This window comes from Eumetopias jubatus, unplaced genomic scaffold (assembly GCF_037043125.1).
Source record: "Eumetopias jubatus isolate StellerSeaLion01/CBP00866 unplaced genomic scaffold, mEumJub1_p1.0 scaffold_10, whole genome shotgun sequence".
Classification (NCBI taxonomy): Eukaryota; Metazoa; Chordata; class Mammalia; order Carnivora; family Otariidae; genus Eumetopias; species Eumetopias jubatus.
This window is the reverse complement of record NW_028274816.1, coordinates 97,620,162-97,642,981: the sequence shown is the minus strand read 5'-3', so window position 1 is coordinate 97,642,981 and position 22,820 is coordinate 97,620,162. Positions and strand designations below refer to the sequence as shown.

At 36.0% G+C, this 22,820-nt stretch overlaps 1 protein-coding gene across 12 annotated transcripts in view; it reads right to left on the bottom strand.

The window, feature by feature from the left end:
- Positions 1-22,820, bottom strand: part of CDC27 (cell division cycle 27) — a 73,233-nt gene that overhangs the window by 23,603 nt on the left and 26,810 nt on the right. For 5 of the 12 annotated variants that reach the window (XM_028087494.2, XM_028087500.2, XM_028087498.2 and 2 more), the window contains exons 4-13: positions 21,937-22,062; positions 18,327-18,424; positions 17,441-17,595; positions 17,129-17,340; positions 16,038-16,152; positions 13,093-13,226; positions 5,284-5,383; positions 4,113-4,320; positions 3,737-3,909; positions 240-392 (exon numbers count right to left, since the gene is read on the bottom strand). In XM_028087494.2, the coding sequence (XP_027943295.1) occupies positions 240-392; positions 3,737-3,909; positions 4,113-4,320; positions 5,284-5,383; positions 13,093-13,226; positions 16,038-16,152; positions 17,129-17,340; positions 17,441-17,595; positions 18,327-18,424; positions 21,937-22,062 (1,474 nt within the window). The remainder of the gene's footprint in view (positions 1-239; positions 393-3,736; positions 3,910-4,112; positions 4,321-5,283; positions 5,384-13,092; positions 13,227-16,037; positions 16,153-17,128; positions 17,341-17,440; positions 17,596-18,326; positions 18,425-21,936; positions 22,063-22,820) is intronic. The other 7 variants (XM_028087496.2, XM_028087501.2, XM_028087497.2 and 4 more) reach the window with 4 other exon arrangements.

Here is a 22,820-nt window from a genome sequence, read left to right as displayed (position 1 = left end):
GCCCCAACATCAGCAATTATAATATAGCCAAATCTTGATTAATCTTGAATAAAATATATGCTTATGAATCTGCACCACATATTCTAGGACTTTTCTCTTCTCTGAGTCCCTCTCTGCCTGTAGAAAAGGGTGAAAAAGTGTGGATGATGCTAAATGGTGTTTGAATTACTTGCTTCATCCCCACGTGGCAAGGGTGATCAGAAGACAACTACATAAGCAAAGTGTTTCAGTTATCATACCTCTGGTGAATTTTTATCCATGTCTGTTAAGTCTTTTGAAAGAACTGAAAGAGCAACATCTTTTTGAAGATGCCAAAGTGTTGTAGAGTAGATCTCCATGCCTTCAACTCTGTAATTCTCAATCCTTCTAACCTCTGAGAATATTCTTTCAGCCTGAAATAAAAAAACTAGTTAATGGGAAAATAAGTTGATACAATTCACATATATGCAGGGAGAGCACTGGGCACTATTCTCATGGGACCTAAATGCTGCCTTGTTTTACAGTGTTTATGTGAATTAGTAATAACATAGGGTCGCAATGAACAATGTTCCACAATAGGTCAAATATTGAGGTAATCAAATTCACACTTAACCTAGGTATACACAAGTCATGGTAAGAGCATTAACTGTGAAAAGAAAACCTACGTTTCCAGCAAAATGACAGAGGAGAAATCTACACAAAGTTACAATTTATAAAGGCCAAGTCAATTATTTTATTCTCAAAAAATACATTTCCAAGTTTTCTTAATGGCTTTATAGAATAACTCAGGAAAAGTGAGAGAACAATGATTTCTGTAACACAAAACTACTTGTGCACTGACTTTTATTAAGAGGTTGAGCTAAAAACTTTAGGGGAAAAACAGGTTCAGTTGGCTACCAATGCTATGGCATGTTGAACACTGAGCATACCCACGGATGTCATACCTGCGGGGGAACTGTAGCTCCAGCCTAATGATTCTCTTTTCCTTTGCAGCACTAACCTGACTTTAGGGTCCCTCCTCCGCTACTTTTTTCCTCCCCTCACTCACAGCTCCCAGAATGGTTTCTCTCACCTTGAGGCTTTGGATTTTATTTATTTTATTTTTTAAAAGATTTTATTTATTTGACAGAGAGAGACACAGTGAGAGAGGGAACACAAGCAGGGGGAGAGAGAGAGGGAGAAGCAGACCTCCTGCGGAGCCGGGAGCCCGATGCAGGGCTCGATCCCAGGACCCCAGGATCATGACCTGAGCCGAAGGCAGACGCTTAACAACTGAGCCATCCAGGTGCCCAAGGCTTTGGGTTTTATAAAACCAATTAGCAGTTCCCTAGTTTATTAATTCAAAAGTTCAAAATTCTGAAAGTCAAGTTTAGTTTTGAATAAAAAATATGTGGACAGTTCTTAATGAAATGAAGATGGTGGAAAATAAAGAAACAGCATTTATAAAACTAGGAACTCTAAGAAATGGCCATATATTATCTAGGATTAGCTTAATGATTTTTAACTTCTCTGAAATCCCTTAAAAGTTATAGGTAAGTTTTTCCAATACGCATTGGTTATAAGACAGACCTAACCACAAGTCAAATATGGGTTTTGGAAATCTTTTGGTTTCAAATTTTTCAGGATCTATTGCTTCCTCTGAAAAGTGACTGTGGCAGAGACAAAAAGAAAAATGAAAAAAACTCATGAAATTAAGTAAATTAAGTTGAAACAAAGGCTTCTGTTTAGTTAAGTATCTGGGACACTGCTCTATAATTAGAGGGAAACAATAAAAATTATGTATTTTAAAGTACCTGTGAAATAATAAATTAGAAATAATTTTGAAAGGGGCTTGCCAAACACAGCTTTTGCCTATGTATCAGTAAAGGATCATTATCCAAACATGGAATTTCTAGCAATGAATAAGGCTAATCTGTCTACAGCAACACTTCTTTCTTTACCATACAGTAATACATGAGTTGGTATCTTCTGTATTTATTCTCTACGTAGAATACACTTCACCCCAGATCTCTGCATGGCTCATGAAGGAGTCACCTCCTTTCTCTGAGCATACCTTCTGGCAAATAGCTCCATATATCATTGTCCTGCAATCCCCTTATCATGCTTCATTTTTTTCTTCCTATGACCTATTGCTACCTGTCCTTGTACATGTATTGGATTACAATCTATCTCTCTTACTAGAATGCAAGCTCTATAAAGGCAAGCAATTATCTGTCTAGCTGTATTACAGAGTCTAGAAGAGAATCTAAGACATAACATGCACTGAATAAATGAACTGAAAGTAAACAGGACAAAAAAGTAACTTTATTATAAACTTCAAATAATTTATTTTAGAGAAATTTTATTAATATATATATTTTTTAAAGTTTTAAACAATTTCTTTAAGTTTAGGGGTGGGGAGAGAAAATGCTTGGAAGGTAAACTGGGTAGAAAATTAATTAATTAAATATTTTATTTATTTATTTGACAGAGAGAGAGAGAATAAGCAGGGAGAGCAGCAGGCAGAGGGAGAGGAAGAAGCAGACTCTGCTGCGCAGAGAGCCCGACATGGGGCTCGATCCCAGGACCCTGGGATCATGACCTGAGCTGAAGGCAGACGCTTAACCGACAGAGCCACCCAGCCATTGAGCTGTGGGTAGGAAATTTAAATTGGAAATTAGAATTTTCTTTGGCTTTGTGTTTATAATCTCCTTTTCTGGTATAAACAGATAACTTAAGCAACGAATGTAATTAAAACTAAAGGATAAAAGTCTTGAGGACATTATGTCCTCCATTATATACAGTTTTCTTCATAGTATTTTTCAAGATTATAAAACATATGAAATGTCAAAAATTCAGCCCAGTAGGAACTCTGCATATAGTAGAAAAATTTTTTATTATAAACACCTATTACATGGTAATATATATTTTCAGATCCAACGGGGTAGGGTATAAATATTTCACATAAGAATATATTTCCATAAGAATATATGGATGTGGGTGCCTGGATGGCTCAGTTGGTTAAGTGTCCAACTCTTGATTTCAGCTCAGGTCATGATCTCAGGGTCTTGAGATTGAGGCCTGTGTAGGGCTCTGCACTTGGCACAAAGTCTGCCTCGGATTCCCTCTTTCCCTCTCCTTCTGCCCCTCCCCCTGCTTGAGATCTCTTGCTCTAAAATAAATAAAATCTTAAAAAAAAAAAAAGATTATATGTGGGCGCCTGGGTGGCTCAGATGGTTAAGCATCTGCCTTCGGCTCAAGGTCATGATCCCAGGGTCCTGGGATCGAGTCCTGCATTGGGCTCCCTGCTCCTTGGGAGCCTGCTTCTCCCTCTGCCGCGCTCTCTCTCTCTCTCTCTCTCTGTCTTTCATGAATAAATAAATAAAATCTTAAAAAAAAACAAAAACAAGAATATATGGATGACTTGAATACTCTACAAATCTATCTCAAGCAATCTCCCCAAATTTAAACTACTCACCCTTTAACACAAGAAAAAATTGTCTATTTATATATTAAAATGCTCAGAAAATAAAGACATTACATAATAAATATTGACCTTTTTTTTTTTTAATTTTAAACAGCTGCACACCCAGTGTGGAGCCCAAGGTGGGACTTGAACTCACAACCCTGAGATCAAGACCTGAGCTGAGATCAAGAGTCAGATGCTTAACCAAGCCACCCTTGTGCCCCTAAATATTGACCTGTTAGATCTAGCTGTCTCAAGCACAGGCATTTTAACTAGCTCTAAAAAGGCATGTAAACAGTTTTCTATACTTACTTGCATGTACTCTGAAAGTTCAAAATAGGCCCTTCCAATTTGGCACAGTACCCAACCAGTATTGTAGTGGTGAGAAGGTAGGTGGCTCAAGATATTTATAGCTTCTTTGCAGTTGTATGAACACAAAGCTAAATAACCTTTCCCCATTTCACGAAGAAGGCTCATCAAACCTTCTAGGAGAAAACAATATAGTAAACAAAGGAGGAAAACAAAATAAAACAGTTTGGTTTTCTAGAAAGGCTAGTACAAAATAATTTATTAAAAATTCCAACATCTATCTAGAAAAAATGGAAGGTACTTTAATGAACATTAAAAAACTTACTTAAAATAAGTGAATAAAATAAAATAAAGAAGATATTAAGCGTTTAAAACAGACCTGCTGCTGCTTTCTGTAGATTAAATGCCTGGATCTGAGGTGTGATTGTGGAGATTTTCCCTTCTGAAATGATGGAAGAGTCCAATTTTGTAATTTCCAGGCTATCATTTATGTTGGGTTGAGTTATTCCTCCTTTATTAGTTTTACTTTTAGTTTTTCTGTTTGGGATTTTAGGTGGAAACTTCATTTTTAACTTTTTGCTATTCTCCTGTAAAAAGGAGGAAAATTCCACACTTGTTAAATGCATGTATTTTAGACTTCCCAATTCTTTCTCAAGTATTAGTCACAAAATAAATATATAGTTTTGACTGGTCTAAATTTTTCTCAGAAAAAATTTATAATAAAAATTTTCAAAGTCATTTAATTTTAAATGTAACAATTCTGAAAATAAATTGTATCAATGAACTAGTGTGCAAGGTAAATCAGTATTAAGTGTTTGTTGCTCTTTTCTGAAAGTGTATAACTTTCATTATTTAAAAATAAGAAAATAAATGGATGCAGTATTACCTGTCTCAGAGCATTATAACTGATAAGTTATAAAATTGTTGAATTGTTCATGTCAAAGTTAAAAATTATCCATAATATTTGTCAATGGACCAACAAAATTTACCAAGGGCATAATGAGGTCCTTGTACAAAGAAATGTGCAAAAAAAACACAGGAAATTTATCCTTCCCCTAATTTTCCTAGTGAGAATATCTGACATAGCCACAGGACATCATCAAATCCAGGAGACTGAATTGGTTCAATACTATCAACTAAATTACACATCTTATTTGGATTTCATCAGTTTTTACATATACTTTTTTTTTTTGACATGATAGTTCTATGAAATTTTATCACATGTATGCTTCATGTAATCAACCACCACAATAAGGATATAGGACTGTCTGACCACTACACAAAAAAATTCCTTTGTGCTATGCTCTAGTAGTCATATCTTCCCCCAAGTCCTAACTCCTAATAACCACTGATCTGTCTCCCATCACAATTTTGTCCTTTGAACAATGTTTTATAATATTTATTAAAGAACCAAGAAAATTTATAAATGTTATAGACAGCTTTATAAATTACAAAAACATTAGAAAAATTTAAATAGTCTCTCAATTTATTTATTAGAGATGGAGGGGGAAGCATTAAGTAAATGTGACATATGGAAATCTTTAAATTACCTTGGTCGTAGAGCTGTCACTAGTAAAAAGACGTGAACTTCTTCGAGGCAGTGCGTTTGGGGGAGATGTGATAGTGGGGCTCAATACCTGAGGTGTTGTACTAAAAAAATGATAAAAGTAGACATTAAAAAAAAAAAACCCAGCTTATGAGTACTACCTATTGTTTCAATTCAGATACATTAAAAAACACATTCATCATGTTTGTATTCTAAAGATGATGAGTTTGGTCGGTCCATTTGTCATCCCTCTATGAAAACTAAGAATCTAAAAGCTATCTGTATTACCATAAAATAATAAAGATTATAGCACAGAGCTTCACTCTATCTGAAATTGCTAATGTGAACTTAAAACAATCCACATAAAAACTGTAGATCAATAAATGATAAACACATCTATAAACTAATTCTCTCTAGCCCTCATTTGCAACCATAGCGAATTAGAGAAAAAAAGACAGTTGGACATGGATAGTCTACATGTGGGATATTTGCCAACAAATAAATACCACTAGAACAATTATTATTTCCTTATAAATTCAAACTACCACATCAAGGTTAATTCTGTTGAGAACTAAAGGAATCTAATAATTGCCTGGGTACATTTTTTTTTTAAATTTAAAAGGCAAACTCTAAGGTACAAGGATTCCATTCTTAGAAAGTGAGCAAACTTAAAACCTCAAGTTACCTGAGAGTGGGTCAGTCTATGGACTAAATGGTTTACAGTTTATGTGAAATCCCACTAGTTACCTGAATTTGCGTCAAAGAGGCTTCTAAGAATAAAAGAGACACTGACCAGTGAGTACAGAAAGCCCAGGATGCTCTTACCTTTCCAAAAGACAGAATCTCAGTGTAGGTATTACAGCAAGTGAGGTCACTTAGGTTGATTTATTAATTTTATTTTATGATACATTTTTATATGTATTTTTAATTTTTATTTATTTTACTTTTTTAAAAGATTTATTTTAGAGAGAGAGAGCGGGGGGGGCAGAGGGAGGGGGGAGAGGGGGAGAGGGGGAGAGAGGGAGAGAGGGAGAGAGGGAGAGAGGGAGAGAGGGAGAGAGGGAGGGAGAGAGAGAGAGAGGGAGGGGGAGAGAGAGAGAGAGAGAGAGAGAGAGAGAGAGAGAGAGAGAGAGAGAGAGAGTCTTAAGCAGACTCTTCACTGAGTGCGGAGCCCTACATGGAGCTTGATCTCACGACCCTGAGATCACGACCTGAACTGAAACCAAGAGTCAGATGCTTAACTGACTGTGCCACCCAGGCGATCCGATACATTTTTTTTAAATTAGGATTTTATTATTATTTTTTTTAATTTTTAAAAAAAGATTTTAGGGGCACCTGGGTGGCTCAGTCGTTAAGCGTCTGCCTTCGGCTTGGGTCATGATCCCAGGGTCCTGGGATCGAGCCCCACATCGGGCTCCCTGCTCCGCAGGAAGCCTGCTTCTCCCTCTCCCTCTGCCCCTGCTTGTGTTCCCTCTCTCACTGTCTCTCTCTCTCTCTTTCAGTCAAATAAATAAATAAAATCTTAAAAAAAAAGATTTTATTTACTTATTTGTCAGAGAGAGAAAGAGCAAGAGAGAGAGAGCACAAGCAGGGGGAGTGGCAGGCTGAGGGAGAAGCAGGCTCCCCACCAAGTAAGGAGTCTGATACGGAACTCGATCCCAGGAGCCTGGGATCATGACCTGAGCCAAAGGAAGACACTTAACCGACAGAGCCACCCAGGCATCCCTAGGATTTTTTACTTATTTTTTTAAAAGAGATTTTATATATATATTTATTTGTCAGAGAGAAAGAGTGAGAGAGCGCAGAAGCAAGGGGAGTGGTAGGCAGAGGGAGAAACAGGCTCCCCACCAAGCAAGGAGCCTGATGCAGGACTTAATCCCAGGACCCTGGGATCATGACCTGAGTCAAAGACAGACACTTAACTGACTGAGCCACCCAGGTGTCCCCCTAGGATTTTTCTTCAGAGGAGATTAGGGTTCACAGCAAAATTGAGGGGAAGGTACAGAGAGATGTACCATATACCCCTGCCCCCAACATCCCCATTATCAACATGCCTCACCAGAGTGGGACATTTGTTATAGGTGATGGATCTACACTGATGTATTATAAAGTCGACAGTTTTATGATAGAGTTCACCCGTGGTTTTGTTCATTCTATAGGTATGTGTGAATATATAATGACATATATCCATCATGGTATCATAAAGAAAATTTTCACTGCCCTAATCCTGCGCGCTCTGCCTACTCATCCCTCCCCCCTCCAACCCCTGGCAACTACTGATCTTTTTTATTGTTTCCATAGTTTTGCCTTTTACAGAAGTTGATTCATTTTTAAAAGTACAATATTCTTTATTTGAACAACTATGTCATTTATGCTACAAATGTGAATTATATGTTGTCAAGAAAAGAGTTTGCCTGAGAAGTGGGAGGGAATAATTTCATCCATGGAGCAGTTTATAGGGAGGACAAGCCTGAGAAAAAATGCTGAGACTTCTTAAAAGCCAAGAAAAGTTGCAGGAGTATAACATGAATCTTGTGGGGGTAGAAGTAAAAATAATAGTAAGATGATTCTGGGGCTAGGAGGATGAAGAAGACAAACTCTTCCTAATCATAATTTTCATTATGGTTCTGTTAGCTCCGAAGGGTAATTTGACAAAAGAAAAAAATGTCCAAAGTCTGACAGGCATCAGAAAAATGAAGCAGGATACTGAGTGAGTTTGAAACATTGGTCGTAGCCATGAAATATACTCATCTCTTTATAACTTGCATCTTTTTAACTAGGAATTTGAGAATGAAAGGAATGTGCTCTAGAATCAGACTGTTGAGGTCTGAAATCAATTCTATCACTTATTACCTATGTGATTAAGTGCCAGTTATATTAAACACTTTTTTAAAAAGTTCTGGTAGGGGTGCCTGGGTGGTTTGGTCGGTTGAGTGTCTGCCTTTGGCTCGGGTGGTGATTTCGGGGTTCTGGGATCAAGCCCTGAGGCAGGCTCCCTGCTCAGCAGGGAGTCTGCTTCTGCCTCTCCCCTCCAAGCCCTGCTCATGCTCATTCTCACTCTCTCTCAATCTCAAATAAATAAAATAAAATCTTTAAGAAAAATAAAAAGTTTTTGTTAGTATCATTTTATGATTTCGTAATAAAATATGAATGCTAGTTATAAGAAGATGCCTTGGAAAGAATATAAAAATTATTTTTAGAGGTTAATATATGTAGAGAAAATGATGACATACAAACTTTTTGGGGAAATTTAGCTAAGAGAACTATGCTATTCTAATCAACTCTAAAAAAACAACTTTCTAAAAAAAAACAAAAACAGACTTCCACTGCCAATTGTAAATGTACAAGTAAAATGGACCAGATTTACTATCCCATCTTAAACAACTATTAACACTGAACAAACTATATTAAACGATGCTTTTCAGACTTTGGACAGCAAGCACATATGCCTGAGAATTCTGAGGACAGAGGGAAAGGGAACACAAACAGAACTCAGTGGTCTTCCTGTGTTGAGAAGAAAATGTTGAGACTTCCAGGAAGTGAAGGCAGCTAGAATATGAAGGTCAGAGTACTAGAAAGGGGAGAGCTACAAAGAAGGAGAGCTTCAGAGATCTGCTGGAAGTTTTCCTAGAATCTGCAGTTGAAACTGAGTAGTGCAACTGTTTGAGTGTGTTATAATAAAAAACTCATCTGGTCTTTGTCCTGAATTCTTGAGAAGCAGCTTCTAAATTTCTCTCTCTCTCTTTTTTTTTAAAGATTTTATTTATTTATTTGGCAGAGAGAGAGACAGCAAGAGAGGGAACACAAGCAGGGGGAGTGGGAGAGGGAGAAGATGCGGGGCTCAATCCCAGGACCCTGGGATCATGACCTGAGCTGAAGGCAGATGCTTAATACTGAGAAAACCAGGCGCCCACATGCTCGGAATTTCTCAAGCACTATGAGTGTTTTTGTTCTTCATGGTGGGCCCCTAAGACCACACCTGAGTTTATGCTGATGAAATGACTTGTGGTGGCCCTAGATAGGTTCAGAATACTGGGCTGGCCATGTTGGAAAGACCAACCAGTGATTAGACAGTTGAAGCTTTGAGCTGAGCTGGGTGTTAACAGCCTGACCTTCTCTAGGAAGGGGACAGCGGCTGGAGACTGAGTTAAATCACATGACCAATGACACAACCTATCATACCTATGTAATGTAACTCCAATAAAAACTTTGACTACCGGGGCACCTGGGTGACTCAGTCGGTTAAGTGGCTGCCTTGGGCTGCCGAGTCCCGCATTGGGCTCCCTGCTCAGCGGGGAGCCTGCTTCTCCCTCCCTCTCCCTCTGCCTGCCTCTCTGCCTCCTTGTGCTCTCTGTCAAATAAATAAATAAAATCTTAAAAAAAAAAAAAAAACACAAAAAACTTTGACTACCAAAACTCAGTTGAGCTTCCTGGTTGGCGAACACACAGATGCACTGGTGAGGTGACACGTCTCACCCAGGGGAAAGGACACAGAAGCTCTGTGTTCAGGACCCTCCCAGACCTCATCCTATGGGCCTCGTTTGTCTGGTCCTGACTGGTACCCTTTATAATAAAACTGTAAGTATAGAACTTTCCTAGATTCTATGAACTGTCCTAGCATATTAAACCTCAGGGGGTAGTAAGAACCCTCAAATTTGTAGGTAGTTGGTCAGAAGTGAAGGTGGCCCAGGGAACCCTTGAAATTGTAGTTGCTAAGTCAACAAGATTTGTTAAGTCTTGCTGGGGCTATGATCTTGCCTACAGAGTCTATGCTATGTCTGGGTAGTTAGTATCAGAACTTACTATAGTATTACAGTGAGGAAAACTACCTGAATCTAGAGAAAGAACTCTTGCAAAGGAGCTGGCAGAACAATTCTTGGAGCTCACCCTGGGCTGGGAGTAGCTCATATTTTCAATAGCCAGAATGAAGAAACATCATACTCAGCAGGTCACTGAGTACTGAAAGGATACTGCCTCGGTAGTGGGGCAAAATTAGTCTCAACTAAAGGCCACTCTTGTCCTACCCAACAAAACTTAAAAATCGAGACCTGAAATGAATAAACTGTTAACAAGTAACTGCCTCCCAGAATAAAACAGAAATATCTAAAAGAAGATAAAATAGTCCAGCACTCAACAACGTAAAATTTCCAACATTCACTGGCATAAAAACAACAACAAAACTAGGCATACAAAGAAGCAGGAAAATATAACTTATAGTGAAAAGAAAAAAAAATCAATAAAAAACAGATCCAGAAATAACACAGTAAGGACAGTAGACAAAATCATCAAAAGAGCTATTATAGATATATTCCATATGCTCAAAAAGGTAGAAGAAAGAATGGACATGTTAAAGGAGAGAACCAAATCAAACTTCTGGAGATAAAAAATAGCACATCTGAGATTAAAACTGTATCTACATTCTGGTGGGGGTCATAGCAGATTAGACACTGCAGAGGAAAAGATTAGTTAACCTGAAGACATAATAATAAACACGATCCAAAATGAAACAGGAAAAAGACTGGAAACAAAAGTGAACACAGTACTGAACTGTGAGGGACCACTTCGCGGTCTGATAAATACATACTCGGTGTCCCAGGAGGGAGAGGGGGGCAGGACCAGAAAAAATACTGGAAGAAATCATGGCCAGAAATTAACTAAATTTAATAAAAACTATGAAATCACAGATCCAAGAAGCTCAATCACTTTGGAGGCCAAGAAAGAGGAAAACTACATGACAGCACATCATGATCAAATGACTTAAAATCAGAAATCAGAGATAAAAAAATCATAAAACTATCAGAAAAGAGATACATTACATACACAGGAACAAAAAATGAGCAGGACAGACTTCTTGTCAGAAACAAAACAAACTAGAAGACAGTAGAACAACATCTTTAAAGAAAAAACTATGAACAAGAATTCTCTATCTAGTGAAAATATCTTTCAAAAACAAAACAAAGGTGAAATAAAAATCTCTTTCAGACATACAAAAGCTGAAAAAATTAATTACCAGCAGACTTGGACTATAAGAAATTTTAAGTCTTTCAAGATGAAGGAAAAGGATACCAAATTGAAATGTGAACCTATAGAAAGAAATAAAGAGCACCGGAAATAGTAAATACGTGGGTAAATACAAAATAGATTTTTTTCTTATTTTAAAAAATCTCTCTAGAAGATAACTGGCTATTTAAGGGAAAAACTATAACAATGCACAATCAGGCTTACACACATGTGAGGTAAAATCTATGACAACAATAGCATAAAGATGGGGAGAGGAGCATGAAAGCACACTATTATAAGGTTTTATACTATATATGATATGGTACAACATTATTTGAAGGTAGACTTTGATAAGTTAGAATACATACTATAAACACTTAAAACAGCCTCTAAAAAGACAAAATAAAGAGTAATTGTTAATAAGGCAATGTTATGGTTGAACTGTTTCCCCAAAAATATGCTGAAGCCCTAACCTCCACTACCTATGAATGTGACTTATTTGGATGCAGGCTCTTTGTCGATATAACCAAGTTAAGATGAGGTCATTAGGGTGAGCTCTAATTCAGTATGACTGATGTCCTCATAAGAGGGAAATCTGGATATAGAGACACACAGGGAAGATGACCATGTGGAGACAGAGGCACATATTGAGGTATGCTCCCACCAGCTAAGGATGCCTGGGGCTACCAGAAGCTAGAAGAGACAAGGAAGGATCTTCCCTTGGAAGCTTCAGAGGGAGTATGGCCCTGAATATACTTCTGTTGTTTTAAGCCATCCAGTTTGCAGTAACTTTGTTATGGCAACTGTAGGAAACTAAGATAGGCAATAAAGGAGATAAAATACAAAAACCCCCCACAAAATCATTAAAAATTGATGTTTATTAAAGTTAGTATAATTGTTTAGCTTAAATGCAATGTATAATTCCATAAATTATGTTTATATATTCTTTAACATTAGCATTTATTCAGCCTATATAATGGTGCTCTGCAGGAGGCCTCAGGTTTCTTCTCATAACTGAGCCCCAGGCAATCCCTGTCACCTGTCTGTGAGTTGGCACTCATGAGACTTGCCATCTTGGCATTTCAGAAATACTGAAGCCTTTTACATTAGTCAAAGTATATGTACATCTGTGTCTATTTTAAGACTTATGGTACATGTTCACTATTCTACAAGGAGACAGAGTTGTATCATTCTTTTAAAATATTAGCTATGATTTGTTTTTGAGTACTTGAACAGAAAAAAGAAACCCTACGTAACACCATTTCTGTGTGGCAGTGGATTATTTAAAGATTTACCAGAAGATTAATTTTATGATCTGTATATATAAGTGCATAACAGGGGAAGGGGAGAATGAAACCTATCTGTACTTGACCAATGAAGGTCATGTAATAAGAAGAAAATTATTTTGGAGGAGTGTTCAGAATATCTAGTTTAAACAAATTCATGAGGGAATTAGAATAAAATAAAAAGATCTTTTGGTTACCTTTGTCTTGATTTGTATTAAAATACTCAACTAAAAATTACATTAGTCTTTTCAGTAAGTTTGAAATTTTTTTTTTTTAAAGATTTTTATTTTTTAAGTAATCTCTATACCCAGCATGGGACCCGAACTTACAACCCCAAGATCAAGAGTCACATGCTCTACCGACTGAGCCAGCCAGGCACCCCTAGAAATTTCTAATTTGACACATTCAAAATTTGTAATAGTCATTCTAGAATTCTTGGGAAAGTCAAAACCTGCCTAAAGTGAATAAAGTCATATTTTATAGCAAGAAAAGCCAACAATATCAAATAATGATACCATAATAAATACCTTGTTTGTGGGCCAGAACTTTGTGTTTGTGCAACAAGAATTGGGGTTACCTCTCGACTATTTCCACTTTGTGAGAAGACAGACTTTGTTCCAGTTTGGCCGATTCTGGCAACAGACTGTAAAACACAAAAAGTCTAAGGTTTGTGAATTATAAATTGCACTGAAAATGGTAAAAGACCCATGATGCTCCCACCTACATTTTCCCAATGCAAGATTTCATAATATATACCGTCATCTGAAAACACAAATTATTGTCATTATTAATGTGAATTAATATATTAGGATTAACATCGAACTATTTCCTCATTTTAACCTCAGCATTTTTTTTAAAAGATTTTATTTATTTATTTGGGAGAGAGTGAGCAAGAGAGAGCACAAGCCAGGGAAGTGGCAGAGGGAGAGGGAGAGGGAGGAGCAGACTCCCTGCCGAGCAGGGAGCCTGATGTGGGACTCCATCCCAGGACCCTGGGATCATGACCTGAGCTGAAGGTAGATGCTTAACCGACTGATCCACCCAGGTGCCCGCTTAACCTCAGTATTTTTATCTTTATACTATCCTTTCGTTTTTCACTTTAGTTTTTTTTTTTTTTTTAAGATTTTATTTATTTATTTGACAGACAGAGAGACAGCAAGAGAGGGAACACAAGCAGGGGGAGTGGGAGAGGGAGAAGCAGGCTTCCCGTGGAGGAGGGAGCCCAGTGCAGGGCTCGATCACAGGATCCCGGGATCATGACCTGAGCTGAAGGCAGACGCTTAACGACTGAGCCACCCAGGTGCCCCCTCACTTTAGGTTTTAAGGAAAGGCTCAAAATTCCTGAAAATTCGTAAAAAGCCAATAATTAAACATTTTCCAGGTGGAGCTAAGTGTTATAAGAATTTTAAGACAGCTACTACTTTTAAGATTTATGATCTAACCAGATTTATGATCTAATATAAAAAATAAATAATACAAGAAGATTTTATATCCCTTCTTTGACACTTAAAGATATTCTATAGTAGTTCAGAGGAATAAATTTTTTTAAATTACCTGATTATTTTCCATATTCTAAGCATTTTGCTCTTAGAATTAACATTTCTTTCTAGTGTGTTCAATTTTTCATTAATTGGGTTTCTGTTCCCGTGGAGGAGAAAAAAAGACTTCCTGCCCCTCTGCCTTCTAATTTATTACCTTACTTTTATTCATTTTCGTCACTTGGCTTCTTTATAAAATGATCTGTGACTGTTGCATCAGTGGATATTTTTATTTTTTTTACTACCAGATAATTTTCTTCAAAATTTATTACCTTTATAGCCATTGTACATAATTCTCAAACTTTATAATTATAATTAATAACTTTCTCACCAGATATGAAAGCCTTATTTTGTCCTTTCATGTATTCAACACCACTGCTCATGTCCTCCTTTTGAAACTGTGTATAACTTCCAAAATAGTACGGTATCTTATTTGTCTGAGCACTTCATTTGCAGGCCCTTCTTCCTTCCACTGTTTTAAATTAAGTATGCTCTGTGTTCCTTTGCTACTACCTTTTCCTAGGAGAGCCTGGCTATTTTGACAGCTTTAACTATTATTTCTATCACCAGGCCATATTCTTTCCTCTATGACTAACTATCCACTAAATATTTTCATCTAATTTACCACCACCTCGAAATAAAACTTTATAATCCTTCCTCTTCTTCCTTCCCCAAGTTGGAACCTCTACATTCACCCAAGGGACAAAACTTAAGAGTCAATTCTGTCCCTTCCTTATTTAACAAAGATCTATGTACTGCACACAACATTCAGTTTGATATTTTTAGTTGATACTGCATGCAGAACTACAAGTAGAGCTTTCCTCTGAATGTCTTATAGCAGGGTAAGAAGAGAACGGGGGCAGAAGAGGATGAGACAGCAAATGGCTTTACTGTTTGGGTACTGAAATCACCTACCCAGCACTGACTAACTTGTCCTTGATTGCTATGGCTTGCTGGTTTTGGCCTACTTCATCTGGCATGCTGATTACTATCCTACTATGCCTTCTTACAATTGTAATAAACTAATTTCCACAATTATACTTCAGGTAGCTGCCAACTCTTAAACATGAGATTTAAAGTAATCCATATTCAGTACTTTGTGGCCTTTTTTTACTACTCTCAGAGTTTCTATCACTACTCATTAAGAAGCCATTATAGAAACAAAACTCTCTAGGAGGGTTTATATCAGTCATATACTAGTATGACTTACTTAGCTTCCATTTCTTAAACATCTATTAAGGATGGCAATACTCATTTTAAATACATAACCTAATTTAATTCTCACAGAAGGTAACCCTGTACCACAGACCTGTTTCAAGGAAATGGCCCTCTGACCTTTAATGCCATAAATCTATAGAAAAGAACATTATTTAAAAAGTCTCAAGACTTGTTGCAGTATTTACTATAAAGATATTGTCAAATATTTTTTATTTTATTACACATTTATTATAAAGTTACTATACATCTATGAGAATCCGCCATAAAAAACTTTGTTATCAGAAATAGCTGGCTTTATGCAAGTCAATTTTTTTTCATGTTAATTAGTACACTTAAAAGATAAATACAGTCGGGACAAGTAAAACAATGGCAGGTGTAATTTCTGTTATTTATATTCAAAGTGATAGAAACCATCTTAATTTTGTTTAAAAAAGGGTAAATCAAAAGTAAAAATCTGAATGTTTATTTAGCTACATGCTAAAATAAACTATACTTGTAGGTTATAATTTTACATGGCCAAAGAACAACCAGCTTTATGTCTCCTACTATAACCAGCAGCTTATGACAATGATGACCTTCTTTTACATTTAGATCAACAACTCTAAGGCAATAGTGATTATATAAAATCAGATCTCTCTGAAATTGCCTTTAACAGATTGGAATTGTAAATAAATTTCTTTCATCAACATCAAAACTGCATTTTACATGGAAAATACCTTTTTTGAAGGGGCTCCAGTAGATGGCACGTCAATTACAGAAGATGTATTAGTGTAGTTTTGTAAATAGGATCCATCTCCAGGACTTGGGGTTTCTAATGGCAAAATCCCAAAACTGAGAAGAGGTTGAAATCAAGGTGTCAAAAAGTCATCAAGGCATATATAAAGCAGCAGTATACTTAAATTAGAAGGTCTAAAAGGAAGAGAATGGCAAATCAGTCTTGGGGGCAGTGAGGATCTGAGGGGCAGATTTAAAATAAGCTGTGAATGTAGACTATTCCACCCACCATAACTAAATTAAAAAGAAAAAAACCAAACAAGGAATTAAATTGAGCAACAACTACTGATCTCAGGAGATTTACTGGAAATGACGAATGGCTTTGTAAAAGCAAAGATCCAAATGATCAAATTATTTAAAATTCTTGGAATTCACGGGACTTAGACACTGTTACAGAGACTGTCTCTAGAGACCACTGAATCCATCTGTGGATTCAGGGAGTTGTTGTAATTTCATGGTCATGCTATTTTAGTAACTCTCTGGCCCCGGGACCCAATTCATAGTGTCTGTTCTAACACATAATTTTTTATTTTGACACTTTTGGATAGTTATCCTCTGGGCTGGGTTCCTATATTTATACACATATATACTTCTAATAATTTGGACAAAATATTTCCTATTGATAGGTGTCAATCCTTCTTCCATGGTTTGGAAAACAGTACTTTAACAATAATCACTGCTGTAACTCTGATTATAACATAAGCATTCCAACATTTCAAAATGTTCACTGATATTCACTGACACACAGCCAAAAAGACAGTATCTTTTAACACATACACTAGCTGAAGAAGGCATATTTAAGAGTTTTACATTTTTCTCTAATATTTAATAATAAATTTTTATCACAGGTATTGTATCTCTTTTACTTCATTTTCTAAACAGAATAGGTCCATTATTGACTTACTAAATGCTTCCATTTCCATAATGATTTAAAAGTTGCTGTTCATATTAATTTATATTACTAATAATATGAATTATTATAGATCATTTACTATTATAGCATATTTTTTAAAGTATGTTTTGTTTGTCTTACCTTGGGGTTAATGGGCTAAGAGCAGCTGGTCCTCCTAATAAGCTTCGACCAGTTTTTGGTTTATTTTGAACCTGTTTAGATAATATGGAAGTTCCTGTTCCAAGAGGGACAGTATCTGGTGAAATTACAGCTGAGTCAATATAAGACACTGAGGAATCTGTATTCAAGGAGTACTTTGAATTGGAAGATTCTAAATTCAGTCTGTTTAATTCCTGAAACAGAAAATTTCTACCATGTCATTTATGATACATTATTTAGGTCATTCTTTCCTGTTTTTCATAATCTTTGAACACTAGCATATGATACACTTACAATTGTGTCCTGGGGTGTTTCTGTAAGAACAGTCTCAGGCTGTCTGTGAGATAAACTATGATTAGATACTAGTGTTGTACATGAGCTGGGCAGACAGTTGCTAAAGTTCTGTAAAGATGTTAATTTAAATGTTTGGTCAGGATCTGGCTTTTCACCTGTAAAGGGAAAAAAAAAATGTATGCCTTTGAGGAAATGAGGATTAATATCTTTTTTCAAGTATGCACAAATTAGTGGAAATAAGGCCTTATCCAGTGTTTTAAAGTTCTCCTGTTTCAGCTAATCAAATTTACCTACAAAAGTCCATCTATCAATTTATTATAAAAATTTACCCCTCAGATAAAGCTATACATTTAGAAATTAAATGGAACTACAATAACACTGATTTTAAATATAATAAATCATCGGAAGATGAAGACTTCTGTGTTTCTTTTAAAGCAGAAAGCACCTAGATCTCACTTTCCTCAAAGTAAGGAGTGATGGTCGAGAGCTGAAACCCAATAGACAGTAAAGTTTTAAGCACTTCCATGTATACATACACAGTTTAAAAATGATCATTCATGCATCCTAGAGCACATATACCAAGGCACTCTTTCCCCATACTGTCCAGGTCTTCTTTACATTAACAGTTTCTGCTCCCGGCATTCTATTAATATCTTTCCTTACCTAGAAAGCTAGTGTTATACTCACAATACAATTCATTCTAGAGAACACAAGGCCACATCATTCCTTAAACATGATTCTATTACCTTAATTCTTGTTCTCAATTTTAACAGCCTTTAGCTTTGAAAAATATTTTTCTTGTGAATGATTTGTATCACTTTCCAAAAATTGAGGAGGAGGAAAAAAAAGTAGGGGAACCCTCCCCTAGCTGCCTCTACAAACCTACCTATTTCACATAATGATTCAAAGGGGGACCAGAGGAAAGGATTTAAACTAAGGCTCTTTTGGTAACATTCTGATCCTTTGGCAAGCCGATCTGTCTTGCTGTAAAGACAAACAAAGAGATTAGACAAGCTACACAACCCAAAACATTATAAATTTTTGATACAAAAATTAGGTACTGTTATATATGTATTGGCAATACATATATAAGTTCTGAGAGTATTCTTCTTGACAAGTCCCTAAATTACCAATTTCCCCTTCTTACCATTCTCCAACCTCTATTATTTAAGGCAGTTCAAATCAAAAGTCTGGTGAAAGCAAGGAGAATATGAATTGAAAGGAATGTTACCTTAATAAACTATCAATGCCTTCTTCAATATTATAATTGCTTTTAATTTCCTGTCAAATACTAGAATTACTGAAGGAGAGATGGGTAATATCCAAATATTTCAGTCTTATTCTTAATTTTTAATGTAATATCCCAGTGGTAATTTTGAAAGTGACTTAAATGCTCCAAATATAGCATATTTAAATAATCAGATCTTCTAATGAAGTAGAGGTGGTGGCTTTTTTTTTTTTAAAGATTTTATATTTAAGTAATCTCTACACCCAACGTGGGACTCGAACTCACAACTCTGAGATCAAGAGTTGCATGCTCTACTGACTTAAAACCAGCCAGGTGCCCCGAGGTGGCAGCTCCTAATGAAAAAAGTTTCCCAAAGAATTGGGGTGAAAAATTATTTAGATGGTACTGGGAAGAAACCAGTTAATCTAAGAACCAGACTTATTATTGGTTGTGTCCTAAACATAGAAGTCTCATGAACTATTGTAGACAAAAAGACCAATAAAGAGATAAAAAAGAGGGGCGCCTGGGTGGCTCTGTCGGTTAAGCGTCTGCCTTTGGCTCAGGTCGTGATCACGGGGTCCTGGGATCAAGTCCCGCATCAAGCTCCCTGTTCAGCGGGGAGCCTGCTTCTCCCTCTTCCTCTGCCTGCCACTCTCCCCTGCTTGTGCTCTCTCCTTCTCTTGCTCTCTCTCAACTAAATAAAAATTTTAAAAAATCTTAAAAAAAAAGAGATAAAAAAGATATCCTAACAAGCTATAGCTATAAAACTACTACAGGTATATATGTAGATTACTGGGTGCAATTTTGGCCATAAGACAGACACACGATGGCTGAAATGAAAAACCACTTTTTTGGAGCAGAGTTTTCTCCCATTGGATATTTCACCTTGTAATATTTATGATGAATAAAAGGAACCCATCCTTATTCTTTTAAAGAAGGGGGAAAACCCTTCTTCGTGGTTAAGGCATGATTCAACTGTACCTTCAAAACTTTTAATAATCTTGTTTAAAAATAATTAGTAACACATATATAGTATTTTTGTGATTTTAGCACTGTTTTATTAAACTTTATTTTGAAATAATTTTAGACTCATATACAAGTTACAAAAATAAGAGAGTTCCCATGTACCCTACACCCAGCTCCCTCAATGACAACATTTGACATAACCATAGCACAATTATCAAAACTGGGAAATTGACGATAGCATAAACTAAACCACAGACTTTATTTGGATTTCAGCAGTTCTTACATGCACTCGTTTATGAACAGTTTTATGAAGTTTTATTGCATGTATAGATTTGTGTAACCACCACCACCACAATCAGGATACAGAACTGTTCCAACAGCCCAGAGAAACTCCACACCTGCCTCTACACGGCCATACTCTTGCCTCAAACTCTACCCTCTGACCTGACTACTGATCTGTTTCTATCATTATAATTCTATCATATCTATGTTTTATGAGAAATTCTGTTGCTCTGCATCCTCACCGGCGCTTGGTATTGTCAATTCTTATTTTAGCCATTCTAACAGGTGTGTAGTGGTTTCTAATGGTGTTTTTTATTTGCTTTTCCTTAATAGCTAATGATTTGGCACATCTTTTCATGTGCTTACTTACCATCCGTATATCTTCCTTGGTGAAATGTCCATTCAAATACTTCATCATATTCTAATTAATTTCCTAATTTCTAATTTTCTTATTATTGAGAATTCAAGAAACAAAACTGTTTCTACCAAGTCTTTCCTACTTACCATCTTACCCCTTTTATTTATTATGTTATGTTAATCACCATACATTACATCATTAGTTTTTGATGTAGTGTTCCATGATTCATTGTTTTCATATGAATCAACAATCATAACACCCAGTGCTCCATTCAGTATGTGCCCTCTTTAATACCCACCCCCCTCCCCTCTAGAACCCTCAGTTTGTTTTTCAGAGTCCATAGTCTCTCATGGTTCGTCTCCCCTTCCCATTCCCCCCCCCTCTTCATTTTTCCCTTCCTGCTATCTTCTTTTTTTTTTAAACATAAAAGGTATTATTTGTTTCAGATTACCCCTCCTTCTTAACCGGGTAGAACTAATTATTTCCTCCTTCAGACAAAATACTGCTCAAATTTTATCACAGCAATTTTTATTGTGATGATAAAAACTTACAAACTTTTGAGTTTGAGGGCAGGGACTGTGAGTTATTTATCTTTACATTCCCAGTGTCAAGTACAGTGTCTAGCTAGCCATAAATGGAGGATAGACCTCAAAACTTCTTGAATAAGTGACAAGAATAATCACAGTTGCGTGAACTAAAATTCATTACTCCAAGTCCTTTTACTAAGATAAATGAAGATATTGATATTATATCTTTACTTACTCCTGTTCTCTAAAGAGTGGTGTCATCTGAAAATGAGCCCCCAAATTCAGCCAAATAATTTATTCTGTTCAAACAGATATTTTCAAGGCTTTTAAAAAACTACTATTCAAACTAGCCTCAATTTACCTTAAAACAGATGCTTTCCTAACTCTTTAGAAACACAATCCCCAACCATTTCTCCTACAGTATGTAACAGGTTACATTTATACATGCGATGCACTCCCATGGGCAGCGGAACAATTCCTATTACCTACTTATATCTCCACCCTCTTAGTCCCCAACTCACAATATTTCAGAATAAAAATCAGTGTGAATATTATTATAGTGATGACTTTGAATTCATTCTCACTTGCTTTCAAAAGACTAAATTTAAATAAGTGTAAAGAAATTTTAAATACATTTAAAATTCTTTCCAAATCACTATTATTTCAACTACCATTGTAGGAAGTTTCTTATGACATGCCTCAAAATTAGTGCGGCAAACCAGATGGGAATTACTATTCTTTATTACTGAAACTTGCCTTCAAGCCTTGTTCTAAGGAGCAAAGGTGATATTTAATATTAGAGAAAAAACTTCACTCATTTCTTCTTCCTCAGTGGATCACATGAAGATATTCTCCTTATATCTTATGGTAAAAAAAAAAAAACCGTATGTGCACTCAATTATTTATTAGGTAGTGTTGCTGTAGCTACAATCATTAAGGCAAAGTGGATAGTCAAAAATGGGATCAACATCTCTACTACTTTATAGGTTTAACAAGGCCATAGAACTAGAAGACTGTGATTGTACTCCTCAGCCAAGTGCTATTTGATAAACACAGATAATGTAAGTTTTTTTTAATCACAAAGACTTCTAGCACTGGAAACAATCTTCTGGTAACTTGAATCATTCTTACTTACCAATATACATGTCCCAACAATGAAAGAGTAAAGCAAGCTGAATCACCAAATTCAGTAACAATATCATCATGGCTTTTCTGCTTATTAAACACTCCACCAGATAAGATCTGTTCCCCTTCCGCAAGCCTTTAAAACACAAATTTACAGATTAACAAAAGTCAGTATAAAAAGTACTGTGTGTAAAGACATTCTTCATTACCACTGTACTTCCTTATATGGAGATAGATAAAGTAAGAAGTCCATACACCTTTAGAACAGTAATAACCATGTATTTAGAATCATTTGGAAGACTGGGAATTTATGATCTTAAAAATCCCAGTCTTGTCTTTAAAAACAGAACCAGTTAAATTTAGTCTCTGTATGTACAAATGTAGTCTGAGCAACATACATATTACTCATGTCAAAAGAAATGGAAGGCCATTATACTGGGGGAAAATGTGAATGTTTCTTCATTAACAGATGTAGTGGTCCTTTTTGGTTCTATAATTCCTTGAGATAGGAATCAGCAAGCAAATTAAACAAGACTAGCAGATTTTAACTAAAAACTGCATACTTAATGGTCTCAGTCATTTTTAGGTTTACAAATGAAACCTGAATAGCACTTCATCTCTTTTTATTTGTCAATTAATGTTTTCTTGATATAGAAAATCGTAAGTGTTCCCCAAAGGAAAAAAAAATGACCTGACTTCACTATATATTTTTAGCACATCAGAGTTTGTAATGGTTTCTGTTTTAAAGTTTTTTCCAAACATCATGTGGAAAACTCTCAAGTAAGTTTACACAGCATATCCTAAACATAAGAGGCGATATCTATAGTTTTTTTTACTGTCAGAGAGACTTTTAAAAAACCATGAATACTTATAAATGGGATAAGAATGTCTAAG